The sequence below is a fragment of the Echinops telfairi genome, unplaced genomic scaffold (genome assembly GCF_000313985.2).
Source record: "Echinops telfairi isolate 266 unplaced genomic scaffold, ASM31398v2 ScPeMD7_7469;HRSCAF=8507_1, whole genome shotgun sequence".
Lineage (NCBI taxonomy): Eukaryota > Metazoa > Chordata > Mammalia > Afrosoricida > Tenrecidae > Echinops > Echinops telfairi.
In genome coordinates, this window is record NW_022111373.1 from 103,333,375 (window position 1) to 103,359,939 (window position 26,565).

General features: G+C 39.3%; 1 protein-coding gene across 1 annotated transcript in view; it reads right to left on the reverse strand.

The window, feature by feature from the left end:
* Nucleotides 1-4,114: 4,114 nt before the first annotated feature.
* The window catches only part of PARP8 (poly(ADP-ribose) polymerase family member 8), a 212,996-nt gene continuing 190,545 nt past the window's right edge, over nucleotides 4,115-26,565 (reverse strand). Inside the window, exons 19-26 of the mRNA XM_030888968.2 lie at nucleotides 25,400-25,448; nucleotides 24,220-24,332; nucleotides 23,965-24,037; nucleotides 19,811-19,880; nucleotides 14,388-14,461; nucleotides 13,247-13,316; nucleotides 12,331-12,415; nucleotides 4,115-5,205 (exon numbers count right to left, since the gene is read on the reverse strand). Of these exons, the coding sequence (XP_030744828.2) occupies nucleotides 5,103-5,205; nucleotides 12,331-12,415; nucleotides 13,247-13,316; nucleotides 14,388-14,461; nucleotides 19,811-19,880; nucleotides 23,965-24,037; nucleotides 24,220-24,332; nucleotides 25,400-25,448 (637 nt within the window). The 3' untranslated portion in view covers nucleotides 4,115-5,102. The remainder of the gene's footprint in view (nucleotides 5,206-12,330; nucleotides 12,416-13,246; nucleotides 13,317-14,387; nucleotides 14,462-19,810; nucleotides 19,881-23,964; nucleotides 24,038-24,219; nucleotides 24,333-25,399; nucleotides 25,449-26,565) is intronic.

Sequence of the window (26,565 nt, forward strand, 5' to 3'; positions counted from 1 at the left end):
ATCGTTGTTCTGTTGGTGGAGATCTTCAAACACGTAGTCCCGCAGACTCACTGTGAGTAGGCCTAACCATGTTTTCAAAGTAGTGCCCACATATACCATGGTTGTTGAACAAATTCAGATTTATTGAAAGTCAACATTTACATTGCTACAATGTTAGGACTGTTACAAAGCTGAATAAAAGAAGCTTAAGTAGCAATAGAAAGCAAATGCGGTAGAAAGTGATTAGAGAAAATATCTGGCCTTAGTGATCTCTTGGCAGTATTTACATTATGTACATATTGTTAAATATTTATAATAACTCTAAGGCACCAGAGGCTAAATGCAGGTTGCAATACTATTTTGTGCACAGAAGTCAAGAAATGTATTGTAAAGAAGGCTGTATAGTGGTTTAAAAAAAGAAAAAAAGGCATAGCTTAATGTTTACATAAAGGAATGGCTGCGTTAAAAAAAATCTCAAATAGTACATTAAATATTGGGCAGATTAAAGTAATTATTTTTAAAATACTGAATTATGTTGATTATGTAAATAAATACTATTTTAAAAACTAACTTGCTGGTAAATGGGTAATGAAATCTATTCACCAACTTATCTTTTTCACACTCTGGATCTGTTTTGTCTAAAAACGACTTGAAATTCTTTTGACCTATAAAAATTAATCCTAATATATCATAGCATGTAAAACACAATCCCCCAACTTTGGTGGGTGACACACTAAATCTATATATAAGCTGACAAATATTTAGCAGGTATTAAATGCGAAGATACTGGAATATTTACTCCGCAATTCTGGCATAGCAGTTGGGTATTTTCATTGTTTAGTGGGCAATTGTTTGTGGGTTTGGGCAAACAGACATAATTGATAAATGTAGAAAACGAATACTAAAAAGAATTCATTTAAATTTAGCAACTCAATCAAATAATTCACTGAGCGTTAACCAGTCATGCTCCCCACCCCCCTACCCCCCACCTGCTCCCACTCCCATCAGCCAGTTCTATACCCAGGAGTTCATCCAAACACAACTGCGCAGAGAAAATATGCAACCACCCAAAACTAAAGAAAGCAAAACACGAAGGCAATAGTTGAAGCAATCCCTCAAAAGCCAAGGAGTGAGAAGTGCTATTTACATTGTTTCCTAAGTAACCACAAAATGACTTAAAATATAAGGAAGTACAAGGTTATATGCAAATACTATGCCATTTTAGTTAAGAAGCTAGTGTCTGCCTGGCTTGGTACCTGTCAGACAATACTCCCCGCACACCGAGGGATGACTGTATGTCCTTGACCACCAGTGCCTCTGACATCCACACCATGCATCGCCAAGATATTGTTGTGCAGCACAGTCTAGACTAGACTGTTGAATTATTTGGTAACTTCTTTCGGTTAAATGGTATTTGTTCCTTACACTAGAAACCCAACTTAACTTAGCAAACGATCTTGAGGTAGTGTTATAATGACTCCAACAGAACAATAGGATATCATCATGCTTTTAAAATGTGCTCCTATGCCACCATGAAATCTACACATATGGTCCAACGTTCCGGGACCCTTCATGGCATGCTAAGTTAAACTGATGAAGCCATGCCAAGAATGATGAGTTTCCCATAAAACTGCCTGAAACTTCATGCTCTCAACAAGTTATGATAAAATGCTTCCAGTGTTATAAATTTAAAGGTTAACGGATTTGCATATGCAAGATTTTTTTTTAGTAAGGTGGGAAAAATTAAGAGCTTTCTTCTCTAAACTCCTTTGTTTCAAAGAGAAACAACCACAGCATGGACAATAATTTGAATCCTTGTCTTACACTTCATTGACTTTGAAAGTGAATTTAAAGATATGGCACACTGTTTAGTGGGGAAAGCACTAACTTTCGACTCCTAGCAACACTGTATCGAGTTTCTGAGGCTGTAAATCTTTCTGGGGGGGGTAGACAGCCTCATGTTGTTCCCCTGTGCAGCTGGTGGCTTTGAACTACGGACCTTTCAGTTAGCAGTCCAACGCTTAGCCTACAGCGCTACCAGGGCTCCCTTTAAATCAAATATTTGACTAAATGTTCCAAATAACACACTCAAAAGAATTTCAAGTGTTTTACCTGAGGCATTCTATAGCATAGACCTTACTACTTTCTCTTCAAAAGTTTAATCAGTTTCCTCTCTTATACAGTGGACAATGGAAAATAGCAAATTATTCTTAGTAAACCATTTAGAAAATCAGTGATGTAAGAAAAAAGCTGAATCATGCGGGTGATTCTTTCTCTAGTTCAAAACTGAAAGTAAGTGATTCCCTTTGCTCGGGTTACTCTGTATGATGATTTGGCTGCACAGTTAACTTATCTATTCCAAAACATCAGAGAACAGATTTCAAGTGATTATTAGAAACAATACAGTATCAAGTATTCGGAATCACTGAATAAGCCAATAGATGATATTTTATTGAGGTGACTGAATCAAGGCATAATAGTGTTCAAACAGTTAAATTTTAATTATTTGCTTAGATTTTAGAAGTATGATATTAATGTACAAATGGTATGAATCAAAATTAGATTCTTTAGAAATAAATATTTGCAACTACAGCAATTTACTATCATACACCAAATTTCCAGAAGTTCAATGAAAAGATTGGCTCTCAGTCTAACATAATTTTGGGGAATCAACTGATTTCACTATGAACTGTAAACTCACTCGACTGACAGAGGAAATCTGACTTTCGTATCATAATAGATATCTTATTATCCCATGGTGTTTGCTAGGCACTAAACCACCAACTTCATTCCTTCCTCTCATCAGTGAATCTGCTTGTAGGGGGGCAGTACAGGTTTCTCTTATACCAGTGTTTGCTCCCCGTAGCAGTCTCTCTTGAATGCGACAAGTTACGCTCCCAGTTCAGATTCTAGCACTCTGATCCTTACAGATTACTACACTGTTAAGTAAAGTCTTTATAAATCAGGTTCATGGTGTTTACATTATTCTTAAAGGTACTTTAACGAGTTAATAGGGTGCCTCATGGTCCTGGTAGCCAAACCCATGGCGCTCCCAGTGTTTTTCAAAATCTTGCTATTGCATCTTCGTATTTACAAACAAGATATTCCATAGAAATTCATTTACAACAATAATAGAATTGTTCAAAAATGTTGTAAAACACAAAGTGACTTAGTGAATCTGGACAGAAAGAAGCAAGGATTCCTCTGGTCCCTTATGACATTTCCAAGTATTTGGACACAGACCTTAAATTTTGATACTGTGTCTTGCCCCAGTGATGCTAACTATCGCTTCAATTTCTTGGATTCTGAGACACTAATCCTAAAACAGACCAATGTTTTACGTGGATAATGTCAAAATGAGCACTATCTCAACCATATCAAGCCCTCCTCCCCCGAATTACTAGTGGCATAGCCATTACTCACAATGTAAGAAAAATAAATGATTAGTAAACATTATCTAAATTACAGTCCTTAGCAATGTGCATGATCTTTGCTCTCACACTTTAGTCCAATGGAAATAAAAAAAGTTATCACATTATAGTAGTCGATGACCATACATTTTTATTATTATTTTTCTTTCTAAATAAATTACAATCAGATATGAGCCTTGATTCAGGGACTGAATAATGTGGTAGACTCACTAATTAAACTCTTTTCATAAATGGTTTTATTCTAAAGACATCATGCAGGAAAATAAGACAGTCAATTAAAACTTGAAGTGGATGAGAATACTGAGACCCCAAAAACAGACATGATTCTGATGAGGACAGGACTTTTGAAGAAGACTGAAAGCTGAGAGCTGGTGTTATTGTCTCAATAAATTTATTTATGTTCTTTTAATATAAAAGAGCTTCGAAGTCTGTCTTCTTTCTCAATATGAAAAAACTAAGGTATTTGATGAAAAACTATAAAAATGCTGGTGTGGTATAAGTAAATTAAAGAAAAAGTTCCATTGTAGGAAATTAAAAGTATACATCCAAAAACCAAGCTCACGGCCACAGTTGATTCCTACTCATAGTGACCCTAGAGGGCACAGTAGAAATGCCCCTGTGAGTTTCCAAGACTGGAACTCTTTATAGGAGTAGAAAGCCTCTTTTAAGTCCTTAGAAGCAGCTGGTGGTTCTGAACTGCTGACTTTGTGGTTAACAGCCCAATGCATAACCACTATGCCACGAGGGCTCCTAAAAGTAAATACACTGTTGGTTTAAATTCTAAGGCCTTCCTTTTAAACATATGATCAACTGAATACTGATCTAGTTTATGAGGGGGAACCCAGGCCCCCAAGTTATAATTTCTCAGATAACCTTTAAAAAGAGCCAAATTTTAGCTAATGGGACATTTCTCCAAAATAGAAAAAACTCTTTGCAAATACTTTCAATGAATGAACAGTGGTGAACTTGGCTCACAGCTTGACTTATGTCCAGATCCACAGCTTATTATTTATTATCTACTCAAAATGAGGAACTGGGGTCAACCTGTACCATCCCTGTTGTCAAAATGTTTTTTATGTGTATGCATACATACAGATATGCACAAACACGCAAGATGCATGAATCTATAGGTATGTATATGACATAATTTTGGGCAAAGCACTGTTTCTAAGAAGTAGCTGCTTTCGTATAAGAAAAAGTACCAGAATAGGGAACATCCCTCCTAAAACATTTGAAGATTCATGCCACTAATAATATAGCACATCAGAATGTGCAACCATATACTTATTGCAAAGTATCTTATAGATTTAGATGCCATTATAAAATGTCCTCAATTCTATTTTGGTAACCTAAAATGTCGGTATATGATACCAAATGTCCAATTAAAGAGTTTAATATAAAAATATCAGCACAAAACTGTTTTTTAAATCTGTTTATTGTGAGCAACCCAAACGTCAGTTTAAGTGCTGTTTTACTTTTATTACTAGATTTCATAACCCTACAATTGGTAAATTTTATACCATTTTAGGTATTTAATGAGATACTTAGAAATACTAAGAAAAAAACCAGTATTCAAAGGATTAATTTTGTTTATAATAACAACAATAAATTATTTTATCATCTTCTTCAGTTCAAAATCCAGCTTTGAACCCGAGGAAGGCTTCCAAATCATGTTAATGAAATGGTGGTCCTTTAACCAGTAGCAGTTTGATTACCAATTACTCGAAGGATCTCTTTGTGAATGCCTCCTTCTTGCGTGTTAATATTTGCATCTCCCACTTGACCATCTTCATAGCTAAAACACAGAACACAGAAACATAAAAACATTCGTATAAAAATGACAGCAATAAAAACAGCCTAAAAATGCTTTTTGATGCCTGAATCATAGCCCAAGGGGCAGATACCTCTCAGCTGCATTTAACGTGCTCACCTTCCTGAACACAAAAAAGCTTCGTATGTTAACTTCCCCACTGCTTTTCTTAGCATTTTAATGTTCTTAATCCAAACACAACGCATTGCCCAAATTGTAGGAAGCCCCCCCAGTGTCTAACCTTACAAGCACTTCCCACAGCAGTTGCTATGAAGCCTACTGTGAAAAAATACACCAACTTCCACAGTGTATTCCTTAGCTTCGCTCCACTCTATTTCAATCATTTATTAAAGCTTCAGATTGGTGACATGCTTATAAATGACTTCGCTTCCTACCACTTGGAATGCTTACCTAATTGCCATTATACTGAGTGCTACATCTTTTTTTGTTTTTTAATCACAACTTGCTCTACTGAGTCTGATTATAACATCTTCCAAGGTTCCCCGGTGATGCAATGATGGCTACAATGTTATCCAAACCTAGCTGCAGGTCCACCAGGGAATGCTGTGGCAATCAGCCCTGCAAAAGATGCCGGTGGAGTGGTTACATGTTGGGCTACGAGCAAGGTGGGCAGTTCAGACTCACTAGGTAGCTGCTCCTCAGGAGAAAGATGAAGCTCTCAACTCCTGTGAACACTAACAGTTTCAGAAACCCACAGGACAGTTCTGCTCTGGCTTAGAGGGTCACTGTGAGTCAGGATTGGGTCAATGGTAATAAGACAAGCTCAGCTGGGCAGTTCCACTGTTCTGCCGAGTGGGAATCAACCCCACAGCGGCGGCTGTAACATATTTATACTGGCGCAAGCTCAGCCGAGTCTACCTTTAGCTGAATACTAGACGTGCCAGGGCAGTATTAAAAGACAGCAATTAGTAAGTCCTTCAGAAAGAAATAACTACATTGTAGATAATAATTTACCCCTTGAAATTAACTTACTTGGGCAGTAAGAATTTCCCAAGAGTATTCATTTTTAAATTTCCATGATAATACTTAGAATGGAATAGGTGATGAATTAATTTTACTTCATAAAATTGGCTTTAAGACCGAAGCTTTAGAGAAGCAGTAATTACTTCAAAGCAGATAACCAGGGAGGTGGAGCAGGGTCTCAAAGAGGAATGCACACTAATGCCTTTCCCATCACACTCAGTCTCCTGAAACGGCACACACAGAAAATTGAAAGCGATGATAAAGAGAAATGAGAGCTTACAAAAATACAAACAAAACAAAACAAAAACAAACCCCCAGAGCAACCAGACCCCCTGCTAAGGAGTCAAGTTGTAAAGATGTGCAGGAGCAGAAAGCTCTCTCTCCTACAGAGCTGCTGGTGGGTATGAATCGCCCCCCTTGCAGGTAGCAGTCTAATACTAACGGGTCAGCGCTACCAGAGCACCAATGACTGTCTAAGTCCTACACGCAATTGTACTTTTATTTTAACCATTTTCCTTTATTTTAATTATACATATTATTCTATAAACAAAATATGGAAATGATTCATTTGGAGATCTGCATGTGCCAAATTAAAGACACAGGAAAGCATTCAACATGTAGATTTTCACCACAAAGAGCAGGAGAAGCAACTCGAATGGCTCAAGCTTAACGACGTTCCTGCGGAGCACTACTGGGCAGTGACTGGTTCCACGTACGCTGTCGCATGAGTCACAGCCCCCTGGACCTGGTGCTTCAGTTCCTTGGTCCACGCACAGATGGGGGCAAGGATGTACTCCAATCTCTCAGTTGGGCACTAAATATACCTATTCCATTATCCTGATAAAATCATCAATTAATCTCTCCCTGCATTTTATTATTCTATCTCACTTTCCAAAAGAGGGAAGAAGAAAAAAAAAAAGCAACTGTCTGGGTTCATTCCCAGCTCTACAATCACTCCTGCAACGCTCAGGAAGCATGCTGTGGTCTATGACTGGAACACAGTAGGTCTGCTTGCTTCTGACATCCGCTTGCTTAAACCCAGCATCTGGCTGGTTTTACAGCGGCTCTTAGTCTGACACGTGGTCATACTGCACTCAGACATTCATGAAGGCCAGCCATGGAATGAGACTTTGCCGACAATTTTCAGACACTAGAAATTGGCGAGAAACTGCTCAGAACATATGAATGATTCAATCTTTCCGGAAGCATTTATTTTTAATTAAGTTTACTAATTTTGATCTTGTAACATCGATGAAGAGTTTTTTTTCAAACTTCTCATTCTCTGCCTCTTTCTCTTGACGCCTCCCCCACCCCTCCAGAGTGTTAGCTCCCTTTCAGTTTTACTTCTTAAAATTTTCTGATTCAGTAGTCTGGACTGTAAAGTTTCCATGCAAGTTTTCTCCCATCCTGTGTTTATCATTTTACTGAGAAAAGAAATGTTACTAGTATACCAAATCACTGTTCTATAATATCTATTATCTTCCCTTTGGGAATCTTAAGAGTGGAAGCTCTTTTAATTTTTAATATTGATAACAATAACATAAATAAGACCACATCAGTTTTTATTCTAGTCAGTAAACCAAGCTTCTTACATTAAGGATCTTCCAACATTAAAAAAAAAGAAAAAAAAACACTTATGTTTCCAATTGATAATAGTGTGTGTGTAATAACTCATTTTATTCTCTTTCATTATTTTTCCTGTTATCACTCACTAGGGAGACAGCACCAACAGAAGGCTGTGATTGTATCTGGTAAAAGCAAAAACCTATGCTTGTAATTAGAATGTACAATAATTAGTGAATACATTCTCCTCTTGATCTGTTTTCATCTTAATCAATTTTCCTTAATTAGTCTCTTCTCTCCTAAGGGTGCAGAGAAAAAGGATGAAATCTCATTTGCATTTATAAAACAATGATCATTATCTTAATAGATTTTTTTCCCCCTTTACATTACTTTGAAAAGTGTTTTGACTCTACTGGAAGTAGCTCCTTCTATTTTGTTCTTAATTTTTCCTTATGAAATACAGACATCCTTCTCTGCAGTAAATACACACACTCTGCACATGTAACTCTACAATTTTCTGTACACTCTGTAAAATATCAATGAAAGTATACCAGAAATGATTGTTTCTGAGTTTTTAACTTAGCTCACTCAACAAATAGGAATTCAAACAAGAAGCCAAAATGGTAGATTAACTTCATTAAACGACAGGCTAAAAAAGCAATTTAGAGTTTCTTTTCTGACAGAATCTTAGGCCTCCTCAATAAAATAACTTTATAATTGGAAGCTGGCTTCTTTTGAAAGGCTGAGTTTCTATCAGTGGATACCAGTTAAGATGATCAAGAGGAAGAGGTAAAGAAAATATTTACGAAGTGCTTTTCAATGAAGAACTGCGTTCTGCTAACTTAATCCTCATGCTGGAGTAAGCGTGGCCGTGCTCTCCGGATAGCTTCCTTTGGAGTCTCCTATTCTCCTCGGTACTCTTCTCGACCTAGCGTTGTATCCTAGGAAGTACCCTGTACCGACCAGTGTACATCACTAGCTCCCGAGCTCTGGCTGATGGCCTCAGATGACACTAGATGGAAGTCAAGGTGTTCATGCTCTTGGCTCCATCTCTCCCAGAGCACCTTAGGCTGCTTCCATCCCTCAACCAAAGGTCATGGCTTCAAAGAGGCTGAACTGAAAAGGACTGTCCAGTAACTGTGCTCTCCCTTTATCTTTTGCCCGTATGGCTCTATAAGAGCTCCAGTACAAACAGATCCAGCTTACTGTGTGCTACATCTGCAGTTCTGCCAGACCACAGTTTTGTTAGTGACTGAAATGAAGATGGCCAAAACGATCCTAATAGGCGCGGGTCATTTGGATTCTCTTTGGATGGGATTCTAACTGATAGAAGTTTGCTCTTCTTGTAAAGAAAGATGACGCTGAGGGTGATTATGTCACTCAGTTAAGGTCACCTTGCCGGTTGGTCAGAATTCCAATTGTCTGACTCAACCGTGGCAGAACGTCTTTCTGCTGCCCTCACTTTGTTCTCGCCACGAGGAGAGGACCCGGGAGCCTAGACAGGTGCATCGTAAGAAGATGACAGCTTTCACGCCACCCCAAGGAAAACCAGCAGCCCACAGCATCGGTATTCTGAGTAGCTGTCAATAAGCGAATGGATCAAATGCTGAAAGCAGAGTACTATGAATGCATAATATGTTGATGCAGTGACTGGGATATGGCTGATGAAGCCTATCTCCAACTTCGCGTTTGAAAAGTACAGAAGCACGAAGCCCAAATCCTCCACTGTGCCGTGAAGATCATTCCGGGACAGGATCAGGCATGAGAAAAGCTTTGGGGACTGGGTGGAGTGAAAATCAGGGAAGACTGCGATGCTTATCATTTATGAATGAAAAATAATGCTCTTGTACGTCAATGCAGCTCCGGATGGGGCAGTGCCAACAAAAGCCACAACAACCTGGCCTACATTCAGATGGCTGCTTTCTCGGTCCTGACTTCTAATATTGATTCTCACGATAATAGTTTGAAAATTCTAATCTTAAAAGAACAATTTTGAGAATGGTTCACGACTGGGCAGTGCTTCGTTTTTGTGTGCATAAAGTCACTATGGGTTGTAACTGACAGCTAACAACAATAACAACGTTAAAGTATGTACGTGTGTGTGCACGCGCATATATACACATGGCCTGGTGGACCACAGTTGGGTAAGCATTTTTTCACAAGGTTGGCCATTCAAACCCACCAGAGGATCTGCAACCCCAATATATGTATAGCTTCCAACGTCCTGTATAGGGTCCCTATGAATAGCAATCAACTAAATGGCAGAAACACACACAGAAACATACACACACACAGCAAAAAGTATTGCTACAAAGTCACAGAAACCGCCATTTGAACAAAGTTATCAAAAGGTGAAGCTAGAGATTTGCTTAAGATCATTGAAGAAGGGTTGCAGAAGCACGCAGACAGGGAGCTGCCAGAAACCCAGGCTGGATTCAGAAAAGGACGTGCAACAGTGATACCACTGCTGATATCAGATGGATCTTGGCAGAAAGCAGAAAAAACCAGAAAGGTGTTTACTTGTGTTTCACTGACTATGGAAAAGCACTCGACGGTGTGAATCCAAATAAACTGGAAAATTTTGAAAGGAAGAGAATTACAGAACAAGCACTTCATTGTTTTCATTCAGAGCTGGTGCGTGGATCAGGAGGCGGTTGTGTGACTAGAACAAGAGAATACTACTGCATGATTTAAAATCAGGAGAGCTGTGCTTCACGGTGGTGTCCTCTCACCCCACTTGGGCAGTCTGTCTGCTGAGCAAACCCTCAGAGAAGCTGGATGGTATGAAGAAGCGCTGGCATCAGGACTGGAGGAAGGCTTATTAACACCCTGCAGAACGCAGATGACACAACCGTGATTGCTGAAGTGAGGAGGAATTGAAGCACTTGCTGATGAAGATCAAGGATCACGGCCCGCAGTATGGGTTATAACGTCAGGACGATCAAATATCCTCACAACTGAACCAATAGGTAGCATCATGATAAATGAAGAAAAGGTTAAAGTTGTCAAGGATATTGTCTTACTTGGATCCACTATCAAGGACCATGGAAGCAGCAGCGATCAATCCAAGCGATCAAAATATGTATTGCATTAGGTAAATCTGCTGCACAAGACCACTTTAGAGTATTAAAAGAGTATTAAAAGAGCACAGATGTTACTTTGAGGACTAAGGTGCACCTGACCCAAGCCACGGTATTCTCCATTGCATCATATGCACGTGAAAGTTGGACAATGAACAAGGAAGACAGAGAAGAATTGATAGACTTGAATTATGGTGCTGGTGAAGAATATTCAAAGTACCATGGACTGCTAAAAGGGAAAACCTATCTGTTTTGGAAGATGTAAGGCCAGAATGCTCCTGAGACGCAGGGATGCCATGACTTTGTTGCACATATTTTGGACATGATGTCAGGAGAGTCCAGTCCCTGGAGAAGGACTTCATGCTTGGGAAGATGGAGGGGCGGTGAAAAAGAGGGCAGCTCTTTTCAATGGCAGTGGCTGCGTCAGTGGGCTCAAGCACAGGACCATTTGGGAGGATGGTGCAGTGTGTTGTATTCTGTTGTGTACAGGGCTGCTGTGGGTCTAAGCTGACTCAGTGGCGCATAACAACAACAACAACAACGTTTCTTGACACAGCCTCCAAGTAGGTCTATACATTACTGCAAGTGGTATTTCCATCTCTCTACCCCTTTTCCTAAGATTTCTTACACCAGGGCAAAGCAGCAGTTTGGCATTTTTGAGGGGCTGAAATTATGCTCTATTTCAATCTTTGAGTTTTGGAAACAGAAAGAAGACTGAAGGGGCAAGATCAGAGCTGCAGGGTAGATGGAGTAAGATTTCTCAAAGGAATTCTTAGAGGATAGCCCTTGCTGCCCTGCAAGTATGAAAAGCCTCATTATTGTGATGGAAAAACACTCCCTGGTGCAACTTTTCTGGCCTTTTTCTCATCAATGCAATTTGCAGTCTTCCTAAAACTGCTTCCTCAGAAGTCCCCGTGATAATCTTGTGCCCTCTGGAAAAAAATCTATAAAGGTGAACTCTTTCGAGCTTCCGGGCTTACCCCTCTGCATGGAAATTAATTGGCCCACCAGATTTCCCCAGCAGCTACCATTTTGATTAGAACTTTATTTTAAAGGCAACCCCGAGAGACTAAGACAAGTGTCTTACTGAAATAAATATCTGCAGCCGTGCCCTGATGCCAGAGACACGTTCAAACATATTTTGTTTGGAATAAACAGGTGCATGTAGGACGGGAACTCTGTAGTAATACTTTTGGACTCACCCTCATATCTATGTTCATACTTATGTGAGCTGCACAATGCACACTCACATATACGTACCCCCACACACAGTGAGACAGTTAAAAAGACACAGAAAGTTGTTTCAGATCTAAGGTAAGAGCATTTAACTATCGCTTTTTTTTTTTTTACAATTTTCTACACAAAGTTGATAGCAAACTAAATTACTTGTGTTATATTTTGACAGCTGAAGTGTCTGAATAAGAGCTACCACTTCCATTTCTGTAGGAGGCAGTCAGATACTAATTTGAGCAATGGCACTTACACAAAGAAGAATCGTGTACAGACGTGATCGGTATTTGGAACAACCCATATCTCTCCATGTTTGTGCAGATCAGGTGAGGTGATCACTGTACATGAAAGATAAAATTAAAGAATGGTATTTCTTTTCGAAAGAAATCCCAGCCCATCCAAACTACTCTCTTCAGAAACTGAAAAGCAAAAATACATGCATAAATTGACATATCAAAAATGTTCACTCTTATTAGCTAGGAAGAAATACAGAAGAAAACACTAAGAGGTCGTGTAAAAGCACTGTGATTTGATAATACACAGTATAACACTAGGAAGGAAGTAACTGTGTAGTATCAAAAGCAAGCCCTGTGACTGGGGAACTACGGAGCAAGCAATTAAATGTCATGTGTAACTATCAAATATTAACAATAAGAGATAGGGAAACATTAAATCTTGACAAAAGAAGAATTTTTTTTTTTAGCCCAGTCAAATTTTAAAGCATGATTAAAAAAACATATAACCTTGCAAGTAAAAATTTGTTCCAAATTCACAAAGGAAGAATAATTTCAGCCTAGAAACAGAAAGACCACCTGGGTTATTCTTTCTGGGCTTGGTCCAGTTTTTCAGATTTGTCACGGTATCAAGCTCAAACACCAACTTAAAGAAGAAGGTGGCATATTCAATAAAAGTGATACAGCATTATTAGATCAGAGAGATATAATTACTATCCTGAAATATCTGCCAGGGATCGTTAACCCCACTTGGATCCTTGCCAAGTCTGTGATTTCGTTTTCACCTTTCTGGACTGTGTTGCACTTGTTTTCCATTGGTGCCCTCAGACACGGTCACAGGGCTCAGAGGGATTCTGTTCTGTGAATAGCTAAGGGCTCCGAGTACAGATCCGATGGAGCCAGAACAGGACGAGGATCGCGGAACTTTCAACTTACCTTCACATAAAGCTATGCATTTTAAGTTACGGCTCTGCAGGAACTGGGACTGCTGTCCTTTTTTCTGTGACTAAATTCCAAAAGAACGGAAAGAGTGAAAGGGGGCACTCAAAAACTGATTTTAAAATAAATCACCTAAATGACCCAGTTTCAAGAAAGAAAGTGAAAAAGGAAGGAAAGAAGGAAGGAAGCTTATCTAAGGCAAGTGGCACTCAGCAATACTTTGCTGGAGCACCTTTACTATTGAGCTATATGTTGCATCATTTAATTTCTGTACATGATTATTACTGAATCACTCGCAAGATGTTTGAACTAAAAGTAATGCTAAATTAGAGCGCCATCTTCTCATAACATTAACTAGAGCTCAAATTTATCTTGAATGACATTTTTACTTCAAGGTAAACAAAATTTGCATGATCTTTTTCAAATATTACAATCATTATTCCAGACCATCTAACTATCCAAAATCAACTCATTTTTATAGCATCAATTGCTAAACCACACAGACTCAGAAGCATCTCATGTTTTGGGGGGGGGGTTGGAGGTGAGGGCTAGAAAGGTGAAGAATATGTCGACTAAGTGTTTTTATCCGCATTGTTCATCGGACAGGTTAGTCATTCTCCCAGAGTACACTTGTTCTCTCGGAAACAACATAGACCGGGGGTTTGCTCTCCTCTATGTGGAAGTTTCTTCTCCTAGAGCCACCTGACTCACACACAACCTGCCACTGTCTGTGCCTTCCCTGCCCACCGTTCATCACTCCCCTAATCCTCCTCACCGACCACAGTATTCTCTATCTTCCCCCAGATGTTCTCCATAGCATTTACCACCATATAGAGCACATCTGTCTATCCATCCAACTCCCCGCTCACATACCCATTTCATTCATGTCGCCTCACTAGAAATCCAGGAGTCAGGAAGAGTTACATTTTTGGCAATGTTTGATTTAAGCTGTATTCCCACTCTCTAGGCAAGTGGTAGGCTCAATAAATAGTTAATAGAGGCAACTTGGAAATTACACGTTAGGGTGAGTTTTATTTGTAAGTGACCACTTACAAAGCCTAAGCAATTATTAAAATCCTGCAGTCTAGTAAGGCCACAGCTCACTAATCATACACAATGACTGGGGTCGCTACAGCACCTGTGATGCATTGCTGCTTTTACTGCTTGAGGCAGGCTCATCCTTGGCTGGCACCTTCTGCTTCTTGTTCATCCCTGAAAAATTAGCAAAATCATAATTGAAGAGCAAAGTTATATGGTGCCATTAAAACAGTCTCTCTCTCACAGAGCACTGTTCTACTTAGGCAAGTATCTGATTGCATGAGGTCAGAGACAGTAGAAATGGACCCCTTAAGAGGCAGCTAGTCAGCTGTCCCTAGGCACCTGAGGCTGAAAGTCAGGGGCTTTAGGCGTTCAAGGTGGAGCTAGGAGGTAGAAACCCACCTTGGTTTTCCTTTGTATTAAAACAAGAATAAGAAATACTTTTTGCATGAAATTGATATATTTAGAAAATCCTTAAAGCTTGATTTTAAAAGGATTTTTGATGCTAATTTTCCTTCTCATTTGGCCAATAGGAAAGTGTTGGGGCATATGAGGGGGTAATCCCCCCCAAACGGATTTTTTTCCCCAAAGCTATGTATTTAAATTTTTTTTTTTTTTATAAAACAAACATCATCTTCAAAGTACTCTCCATTACACTTAATACATTTGTGAAATTTGCGATTCCATTCTTGGAAACATTTTCAAACTCATCTGTTTGGATGGGTGACAGCATCTCCCTGGTTTTTTTCTTCACTTCTTCTACATCGTCAAATTGCCGTCCTTCCATGTCCCTCTCCATTCACAGAAACAAACGGAGTCTCACAGAGGGAGGTCAGGGGAGTCAGGTGCATGGGGCAGCATGCTGTCTTCTGCCTAGAACTGGCAGACTGAGATGGCTGCATATGCAGGTGCATTGTCATGGTGCCAGTTCCCCGCCTGCCACAAATCAAGCCTTTTTTGTTGCACACAATCTTTTCAGAAACTCCAACTAGAAAGCTTGATTAACCGTCTGGTGTGGTGGAACGGACTTCAAATGCACTACAAGTTGATATGTTTGTCCATTTGGAAGGTTGAAGAATGTTCAGAATGAGGTTTGTCATCAATCAACATTTCACCTTTTTGGAAATGAGAAAACCAGTCATATACTTGAGTTTGTCCTTCTAACTCTGCTTAGCGCTGTCCTTGTAAGCTCTGTTCAACATCACAACAGATTGTGCGATATTTTTCCCGAGCAGGAAACAAAATGTCACATCCTCACGCTGTTCTCTTAAAACAGCCATCACCAAAAAGGAGGTCTGAGTGAAACTGCTTTGCAAAAATATTCACTGTGACCAGAGACAACCTTCCCAGGTGATGCCACAAGGTGCACTAACAGAATGACTTGCTTGACGATCGCCTAGTGGGGAAAATGCATACTACGCAAGTTCCACTCTGCTCAGGGGAGCTTCCCCCCACTGTTTGGGGGGGAGGGGAAGGGTGTTTACCCTTTGTATGAACAATATCTAAAGAATATTGACACTGAAATGTAAACTTCTTGAACTACTTACATATATTAACTTCTCTTTCAAACATAAACTGTTTCTTCCAATGAATGGAAACTAAGTAAATTCTTTGACCGGTGCTATCTATAAGTCTTAGCTTTTTCTGTTAATGCCATGATTTCTTTTTCAATTTTATTCATTTTATTGGGGGCTTATACAATTCTTATCACAATCCATACATACATTTGTACATCTGTTGCCTTATGATTTTCAAAACATTTTCTTTCTACTTGAGCCCTTGGTATCAGTTCCTCATTTTCCCCCTTCCTCCCTCACGAACCCTTGATAATTTATAGATTATCATTATTATTTCATTTTTTACACTGACAAATGTCTCCCTTTACCCACTTTTCTGTTGTCGTCCCCCTGGGAGGGGGTGCTATGCAGATCATCGATTGCCATGATTTCTTACTCTGGAATATTTCACAAAAAAATGAACTAAAATCTCTGTTTTAGAATAGGTACATTTATTTTAATCTATGCTTTTTAAAGAATGTCCAACTATCATATCAGAAGTTGAGAAGTGCTATTTTGTTGTTGTTCTTTCAAATAAATGGGGTTAATGAGAATGTGCAAAGCTTATTAACAGATGCAAATGGCTTGGATCTAACCCCACTTCCAACTCAAGATATTCCCGCAAAAGGTGCTGATGTAGGAACTAGGTGGGAGAACAGGTCTCTGGTTTCAGACAAGAAGGCTTTGTGGGCTAGCACAGGGGTGCAGTTGTTTGCAGAGTTGTCTCTGGGTGGTGGGAACAGAAAGGTTGACAACTGAATAAGTCTGGTGATCTACCTCCTCCAAAAATCACCCGATGGAACCGAGTTCTCCTCTGACACCCATGGCGTCACCATGAACTGGAATTTACCAGTTTGGAGCACAGGTTCTGAACCTCTGGGTCGCAACCCCTTTGGGGGTCGAATGACCCTTTCACAAGGGTCGCTCAATTCATAACAGTAGCAAAATTACAGTCATAAAGGAGCAATGAAAGTAATTTTTTGGTTGGGGGACACAACATGAGGAACTGTATTAAAGGGTCGCGGCGTTAGGAAGGCTGAAAACCACTTTTTAGGGTCATCTCTGCACTCCAATTCCTAGTGTATTGGCACACAAAACTAACTACAACAGCTACTGTATCTAAATATAGTGATTCTTGAATTTTCTCAGATCACAGACCCTCAAGAATGTGACAAAAGTTATGCACTCTCTCCCCAGGAAAATGCATAAACAAAATTTGTATCATTCACAATTTGGAATCTCCATTGCTTTCCATGAAGCCTAACCAACCCATGTCACATATTCACAACACACAGAATCCAGGCATGTAGAAAAATTGTTGCTTTACAGTCCAAGTGTGGTAGTTACATAATTGTCAATTTAAGGATTAAGCGTGTAGGGGTAGAGTCTAATCTGCCAATCAGAGTTCTGTCAAACAGAACCCATGAGGCTTCTGTGTGGGCATAGCTTTTCCCTAAGGGTTCTGGGAATTCCGGTATTTCCTCCTTGGAGGTGGGAGACTCTCGGCTCACACTCTGGGAGACATAGCAGCTGACAAGACAAAGGGACCCACACAGTCCTGGGTGCTGCAGAAGCCATACAGAGACCCCTGCCAGCGCTGAGATGTCTCCAATGCCACTGGGTCCAAAGACTTTCTACCCACTGGCCTGCCATCTTCCACATTCAGTGTCATTGCATGTGTTTCATGAGTCTGAAAAGGACTTTATAGACTGGTATCAGACATATGGGCTAATATCAGACTTAAGGACTTGATCTGAACTGGGCTGGGATGTTTTCTCCATGCTCAATTGCTCTTGCATTTAAAACTTTTATACACATATGTGTGTCCACGGATTGGTTTCTCTAGTCTACCCAGACTAACACACCAAGTATAGAGTGTTTCATTATAAATGGGAGAATTTAGAGATTTCTCAATATAATTAAAAATTAATGGAATCTTTCCATGAATATTTTGCAGCCCCGTGTACAACCACCTTACCTGGGACAGTTATCTAGATGTTTGCTCTCTTATAATTTTAATCTTTCCTTAAAATAAAACTGTGTATCATGATTTCTAAGAGCCTTAGTGGTGTAGAGGATTACATATTGTGCTAACCTTGAGGTCAGTAGTTGGAAACCACCTACTACCCCTTGGGGTAAGGATGAGGCTTTTTACCCCCATAAAGAGTTATAGTTTCGGGAAACTCACAGGGGCAGTTCTACTCGGTCCTATAGAATTGCTACGAGTTAGAATAGATTCACTGGCCATGAATTTGATTTAGTTTTTGATTTATTATGATTTGTTACTCCAGAAGATACACATATGTATGTATATGTGTACATATTTTTGTGTATATATAAAATTGCTTTTATTCTAGTTTTAATTTTGTTAGCTTGCAAACTTCTCATTTTTAAGGCTTCCTTTTCCTCAGTTTTTATAGTCTTAGTTTTTATTACTTTTAGCATTCTCTTTTGTTATTTCTAATTATATTTCTGGTTTTAAGTGTTTGAATTTTAACCTCCCATTACTGACAAATAATGGGCTATGGTTTAAAAAACACGAACTTAGGCACAGGAAGAACAGACCTACATAACAGTCAGCTAGAGCCTCAGTAGCCCTGTTGCATAAAATTGGACTACTAACCACAGGTGAGTGTTAAAAGCTACCAGTTGCTGCTTAGAAGGAAAGAGAGGATGTCTGCCCCCGCAAAGATCTGCAGCCTTGGAAACACTATAAACACTACTCCATGAATGGAGTAGCCAAATTGTGTGATATAATCATATAATCTCTCTCTGTCTGTCCTTTTCTTTCTCTCTGTCACTCATGGGAGTGGACTTACAGGCACACAAGCACAATAATAAACCCAACTACTTGCGTATCTACACAAATATAGCTTTTCTTCAAGTGAGTGAACAAACAGTACCTTGAACTTTGAAGTTTTAAGAGGGAAAATATCATTTGCTATTTTATAGAAGACTGGGTCTTTTGAATTCTTTTTGCAATGAATAAATTACTTTGTATTTAAGGAGAATACATTAATTGTATTACTTTTACATTGTAAAACATTGTTAAATATTCCAAAAATAAAAGCACAATTAAGTCATCCCAAATTTCACTATTCACATACAGTATAATCAATGTTACTAATTTAGTAATCACTTATTGCATATATTGAATTTACCAGGCTTCCCTCAGCACATGCTTTTACCTTATTTCAACTTTTTTTTACAGTGCATAATATTATCAAAACACCCCTAAAGGCCCTTTTTTCACTTCCCTCCAAGTTTTCTCTACTATTAAGATTTCGTGATGAAGTATTAGTAATATTATGGTAAAAGATATACTTACAGGGCCAATCATGTCCGTAACAGATTGTGATCTAATATATTATGGCTATATGTTAAATTAACTGTCGGTAAAAATTGCAGGTCAATGTTTGTGACCTATCTGCCTACTGTCTTATTATTATTTCTTCTACTTCTAATTTTTGAAATATTAAGACGTCACTAGTCAATCATCAATGGTAATTTTCATGATAATTAATTTACTAAAACCACAGATAGCATAACGTTATGCCAACCGGGAGGAGAAAGTGAGCGGTGACAATACGGAAAAGGGAAAGTGGCTACGTCGTTACTGTGTGTCATTGAGTTGCTTCTGCTTCGCAGAGAGCCAATGGCACAAACTGGAACTGCTCCATGGGGTGTTGTAGACGACAGCCCCACTGCTAGCTCCTTTCTCCGACAGACGGCTGGAGTGACGGCAAGCACGGGATTTTCTGTGAGTTTCTGATCATTTCATTGTTGCACTATCAAGGTTTCTGGTTTTACAGTCTATAGGTTGCAATATAAACTCATCTGGATATTTGTGCAGTGTAATGTATCATATAAGCTTCATTCACTTGACACAAGATTGTGCCTAGATTATTAAATAACAAAAATATTGCAAATAAATCAAGTAGAAGTTAGCAGTAAGATACAGAATTACCTGAGTAACCAAATGATATGCTTGACATTGGGCTAAGGTAGATTCCACTTCCATACATTGCACCATGGAGCTAAAATGGAAAAAGTAGGAGAGAAGAAGTCAATTAAAGGTTTCAAAAGAATATGTGCCATGAGGGGGAGGGGCAATCTATTTCATGTTAGAAAGTGAAGAAGCTCTTACTCCAAGGTCTAATTTTAAAATAATACAAATATCCATTTTCTCAAAATTCAGAGTAGGTTTCTGTATGAAAACTAACAGCAAGAGAAGGAGGATCCGTGAAGAATGGTTTTCAAAGAACTCCAGACAGAAGAACTTATTCTCAGGTACTGAGTACGCTCTTCCTGTAATGAACGGGAAATTCTGCAACAGCTCTATCTTAGATGAAGACTGAAATTCCCATGAAGGGAATTTGATCAAAACTTTCATGTTAGTATATAAAAAAGCATCGGACACAGATTTTTCACGATGCACTCTATCTGGCATCTGATTCTTACCCGCCTCTAAACTTTCCAAATTAGAGTTTTATGAACTGAAACGCCTTGACTCGTTTATGAAACAACACAGAGCAATAACATTTGCTTGATCTCTATATTCACAAATTCCGGTCCCCTATTAGTAAGAACCAAGTGCTCGCTCCATAAATGTGCATTTAAAGACGTTTACACATGGAATCGTATTACTGGAAAATCATGTGCAGGTGATACGTCACTTGCCCGTCAGTTTGTTGTAAATGGGGGCCTGCATGCTGATGACGGAAGGGAAACGACTGGTGTTTCAAATACCACGGGGGCCCCCAAATGAACAGCTTTCCACAGAACCATCTATACCCAGAAGAAACTACAGAGAAAGAACAAGCTCTTCACTTCTGAAGAATTAGCTCCTGAAAACATTATGAATAGCAGTGGAATATTGTCACATTTACTGAAAACCTTCTGAACAGAAGCAGAACATTGTCACAGAGTGATGGGAGATGAACTTCTCATGTCAGAACGCAAAAATGTGAGTTAAGAATAACTGCTTCAAATTAGAGTCGAACATAATGATGTGGATGAAGTAAAGCTTTGGGGCCTTTCATTTACTGATGGAGCAAGACTCAAATGAGAAGAAACAGCTGCAAGCGTCTTATTAATAACTGGAGCTTGGAATGTGCTAAGTATGTATCTAGGAAAATTATTAGGCTTTCATGTGCTGAAATGGACTGTTATTGGCTATTTTGAATCAGGAATAACACAATCAAGAGGAATGGCATTGTACTGCCAAAAAAAGGCAATTCCAGATCTGTTTTGAAGTACAATGCTGCGTGTAATAATTCATGTATATTTAAAAGAAATTTTAACTAAAACAACAATTATGCAAAGTTGCAAACCAACCACTAAAGTTAGTGATGAAGAAACTGGAGAATTTTATCAATCCTTCTTCAGACTGAAATTGATCATACATGAAGGCAAGATGCATGGATAATTGTTGATGATTGGAACGGGAAAGTTGGAAACAAATAAGAATACACAGTAGCTGGAAAATATGGCCTTGGTGATAGAAACAAAACTAGGGATTGCATGATAGAATATTGCAAGATCGATGGCTTGATCATCACACCTAGCCTTTAGAAACAACATAAATGGCGATTATACATGTCGACTTCAGATGGAATACGCAGGAATCAAAGTGACTACATCAATGGGAAGAGTTGAAGGAAAATCTCAGTATCAGCAACCAAAATGAAGCCAGTGACTGAATGCAGAACAGACCATCAATTGCTCATATGTAAGTTCAGGTTGAAGCTGAAGTAAATTAAAATAAGTCCATGAGAGCCCAAATAGGACCTCAGGTATATCTCACCTGAATTTCAAGAACATCTCAAGAATATATTTGGCTCATCGAACACTAATGACAGGTGTGGGATGATAGGAAGAACATCATAGCTGAAGAACTAGCTGACAATCATTTTAAGAGCTAGCATCTGATCAAGGATCAATGGTACTGAAGGAAGCCTCAGCCACACTGAAGGCCTTAGTGAAAACTGAGCTCTAGGGATTGATGAGATACCAACTGACATGTCCAAACAGGCTGGTGAAGCACTGACTACACTCACTCACTTATGCCAAAAATTTAAGAGACAGATACCTGCCCTATTGACTGGAATGTGTCCATCTTTGAACACATTCCAAAATATGGTGACCCAACGGGATGTTGAAATTATCAGATGATAGCACAGGCAAGTAAAATTTTGCTGAAGATCATTGAACAATAGTTGCAGAAGTACATTGGCAGCGAGCGCTCAGAAATTCAAGCCAGATTCAGAATAAAACATGGATTAAGGGTATCATTGCTGCTGTCAGACGCATCTTGCTGAAAGCAGAGAATACCAGAAAGAGGGGTGTGTGTGTGTGTGTGTGTGTGTGCGTGTGCGCGCGCGCGTGCGTGTGTTTGGGCTATGCAAATGCATTTGATTGTGTGGGTCATGAAAAACTATGGGCAACACTGAGAAGCGTGGGAATTGTGAATAGGTCATTGCGCTCATGCAGAACCTGTACATGAGCCCAGAGCAATGATCTAAACACAACAAGGAATGTAGGAGAATGGGAGAAATGTTTATAGGCAACCTGCGATATGTAGATGGCACAGCCTTGCTTACGGAAAGCAAGCAGGACTGAAACACATGCTGATGACGAACAGGGATGCAGCCTTCAGTCTGGATGACAATTCAATGTAAAGAAAACCAAAGTCTAAGAACTCGAACAATAGATAAGATCGTGAGACATACAGAAACGATGGAAGTTGTCAAGGATTTTATCTTGTTTTGGTCCACAACAAATGTCCATGGAAGCAGCATTCAAGAAATAAAAGAACATATTGCACTGGGCAAATCTCCTGTGCACGAAGTTTTTGAAGTGCTTTAGAGTAAGGATACCACTTTCAGAAGTAAGGTACATCTGACCCCAAACGTGGCTATTTTCAATCACCTCATATGAATGTGGAAGTTGGACAATGAAGAGAGAAAACGGAAGAAGAATCTAAGCACTTCAGTAAGAATATATAAATTACCGGGACCACCAGAAGCACAAACACATCGGTCTTAAAAGAAGCAGAGCCAGAATGTTGACTATAATCAGGGACAAGGAGACTTCCTCTCCTGCGCTTTGGACATGCTATCAAGAGGGACCAGTCCCTGGAAAAGGACACCATTACTTAGGAGAGTAGAAGGGTAGTATAGAGAGAGGCAGACTGACTCCCAGACATGGACTGAGAAGGTGACTGCAACAAGGTGTTCAGACATAAGAACAATTGTGAGGATGTCCACAGGACCGGGCTGTGTTCTGTTCTGTTGCAATGAGTCAGAACTGACTTGATGGCATCTCACAATAGCTGTGCCGCTGATTAGGCTGAACCTTATTTCCTGACCTCTTTATACTGCCATAGTAAAACCAGCTGCCCGGGAGTGACAAGAAATGCCAGCTGTAAAGAGTCTAAGTAAAAATGAGAACTGCACCCATGAGATGCGTCTAAGACCAGGTCCTCTACTGGAGACGGAAAACCAGGTGGATACAGGCGGATGGCTCTATGGCATCGATGTCCAGTTTGCTTTCTTCTTTTCATCTCCGGCAGTATTCACACTAAGGCACCATCCCAAACTGCGAGCACTGCGACCTGGTAACAACTAAAGCGGGCTGCTCTGTACAGGCTTTCTGAGGCTCTAAATCTTTATGGGAGCAGACTGCCTCACATTCATCCCTCCCAGCAGCTGCTGGAGTCTCACTGCTGACCTCCTGGATAGCAGCCTAAAGTTTAACCCTGGACTTTGCCACCAGGGCGGGCAGTACTCGACACATGAGCACTGGAATGGTCAATAGAACACGTACACAGTTGTACTTTGTACAGGACGTACTTTGTTCTACTTAGGTTCAAAGTAGACGTCCCTGTTTCTCCTATGATTAAACTTTTCCTTTCATCTGGTAAATTGACTTTCTTTTCCAATTCAATCCTATATTACATAAGGACAAATAGGGTACTTGTGCTTAGTAGAGATTCCACGGTGTTTCGTAAAGGCCATGTTCTTCCCATTTGGGGAAGTGAAAATGCAACACCAGGACCAAGGACCAAACGGCAACCCTGAAGAATAACTGAAGTCTGGTTCAAGCACTGGGAAAACTCACCTGCAGTCTTGTATTTGAAGCAACCACCAAACCGTTCCTCAGGATGGAGTGCCAGTTTTCAATGTGCGAGCCACTAAGAAAAGGGGAAAAGTGAAACGAGGCAATCCGTCATCTTTCAAAGTGGCTGTGGTATAAAATCTACGCAGTCATGACGCCTTCGGGTGGTGCCACTGACTGGTCAGCCTGAACTGCCGCGTTCTCCCTACACATCCCCAGGGGCCTGTTGCTAGTCCCTCAACAGGCAGCCATACTCACTGAAATGCAAAGGTGCTTCCAAAGAGTTTTTTAGCAGCTCGAAAATTGGATTCTTTGGCTGGTGGACTGCTGAGGAGGAGGAATTGATGCGGAGTATGCATAAATTTCAATTGCTGTGGGTTAAAATAAGGACGACTGAAAACAGGTCAAGCTTAACAGAGAATCAGGCTGATAACAATGACAAGTGTTACTGCTTTAAGAATGACCCATAGTACTGTTAAGCCAATGTCAATGTCAGTAGTGGTACAATTCACAGACACTGAAAACAAACAAGCAAACAAAAATACAATCCAAAGTCATTTGTATTTCGTTCTAGAATCAACTAGGTAATCACATTCAAGCACATCTGCCCTCATAATTACATTTCTTTTTGAATCGTTATTACTGAATCCCTTAAGTATACACTTACTACTCAACTGAGGAAATATTCAAAGTTGGCTAAGCAAAATAGAATGGTTGGTTCAAGATTTTAAAATTGAAAAAAAATTATCATCATTAAGCTTTAGTTACATATATTTATGAAACTGGAAATTGGGTATGTTCCATTAGCAGCTTCTCATTGGTTAGGGAAAGACAGCGAAGAGAACTCTCTGAAATAGTTGCTGGATGAAATTTCCTAATGATTCCCTTCCCGTCAACTAGGAACAGACTTTGAGACATCCATTCACTTCTCAGCAGAGTAATCATGCAATCTTTGGGGTCTCACAATGTAGAGATACTGCCCTCAGATCATGAGGAGAATTGACCTGAGAATTCCATTAGGTTCTCTTTTTTAAAGGGAAGCTTCATAAACTGATAAGTAGGTATCTGAAGACATTACCTTCTCAGATATCGAAATCGAGATGGGCAAAAATGAAACGAACCATGATAAAACTACATTAACTTTCTACTGGTCCCTCTCCAAATAATATACTTTCTATCACTTGTGGGTAACTAACTGCTCTCATACCGACTCTTATTTCCTTAAAGGGCAGCAGCATGAATTTGAGCTGAACATACTGGAAAGGCCTGGAGCTGCTGCACAAATGGCAACTTCAAACCGAAGAATTGGACTTGTATAGCTGTCTACCACATGTCTGGAGGAGCGGCTAACTAAAAAAGCTCCGAGTCCGTTCCATGAATGGATCCGTATTCTCCCACGTCTAACTGCTCTTTTTCATAGGTGCAAAAACCAACTTACCCTGTTAACTGGGAGCTTCACAATATGTGACCTGTTACTCGAAATAACCCTGAAATGAAAATAATCCGCCAGTCACAAATATATGCCAACTAGACTTAAAGTTTGTTTTCTTAGTTGGAAAGTGATTGAAGCTTATTTTTGCTATTTCGTAAATGAAATTCTGTCAGAATTCTGTTTAATCTCATACTTCTTTTGTTGTTTCCCTGAGAGAATTTAAGACTTTCCCCAACAAAAACAACAACCACAAAAAAGAAGAAAGTTTTTTAATCTGAGAAACACTGAAATCTGTTGAAACCCTTAAGGTTTAAGAAAAATAATCATTCTTAATAATCACTAAGTCCCCAAATACTGCTCAAATGAACATTTCTGCACATAATTTCAAATGAAACGAATCTAAATACAGGTTTTGGATACTGACTAATGTATCCAACACTGCGTAATTTAAAATACATTCTTATGAAGATTTTTATTCTTGTAATATTTGAAGACATCTTTTGGTTGTAGATACAGTGCATGCAAATTATTATTATTCAACACAAATGCTGAAGCTGAAAAAAAAATAAAGTTCCAGTATATTAAAACGTGAAATATTCTATGCTTTTCAAGGCTAAGGAAAACTGTAAAATATTTTGGTAAATGTTTTCCTACTTGAAGAAGAGCAACTATACAGCTGAGGGAAACAATCACAGTAAGTCAAAGTTAAAAGCCAGGTTTAACAATGGAGAAACAAAATAGCAAAATAATAGATTAGATATTGGAGAGTTTTACCTCTCATTTTGAATATGACTGATTGCAAGAATTTGAATGGGTAAAATAAAAACTAAAGTGCTATTTGAGTTAATTTTAAGAATCCTAGAGAGGCACAAAAGCTACAACAAAAGGCTTCTACACCTCCATTTAAGAATGTGTCCTGTGACATTTGGACTAACCAGTATTTCAGGAATCAGGATCTTGAGGGAGTCAGACGCCTTTTTCTTGGCTCATCTTCACATCTTTAAAACAACTTTCTGTTTGTGCCATGGAGTAAGCAGTCATGTAGACCAGTCATCTATCTGCATCACTCCACAGCAGGGTGGTCAATGCTACTGCCTTCGAGAGTTCTCCAAGTGCTTTCTAAGAGACATGCCTGTGAAGCTGCTATATGGCATGCTCAGTAGACACTATTG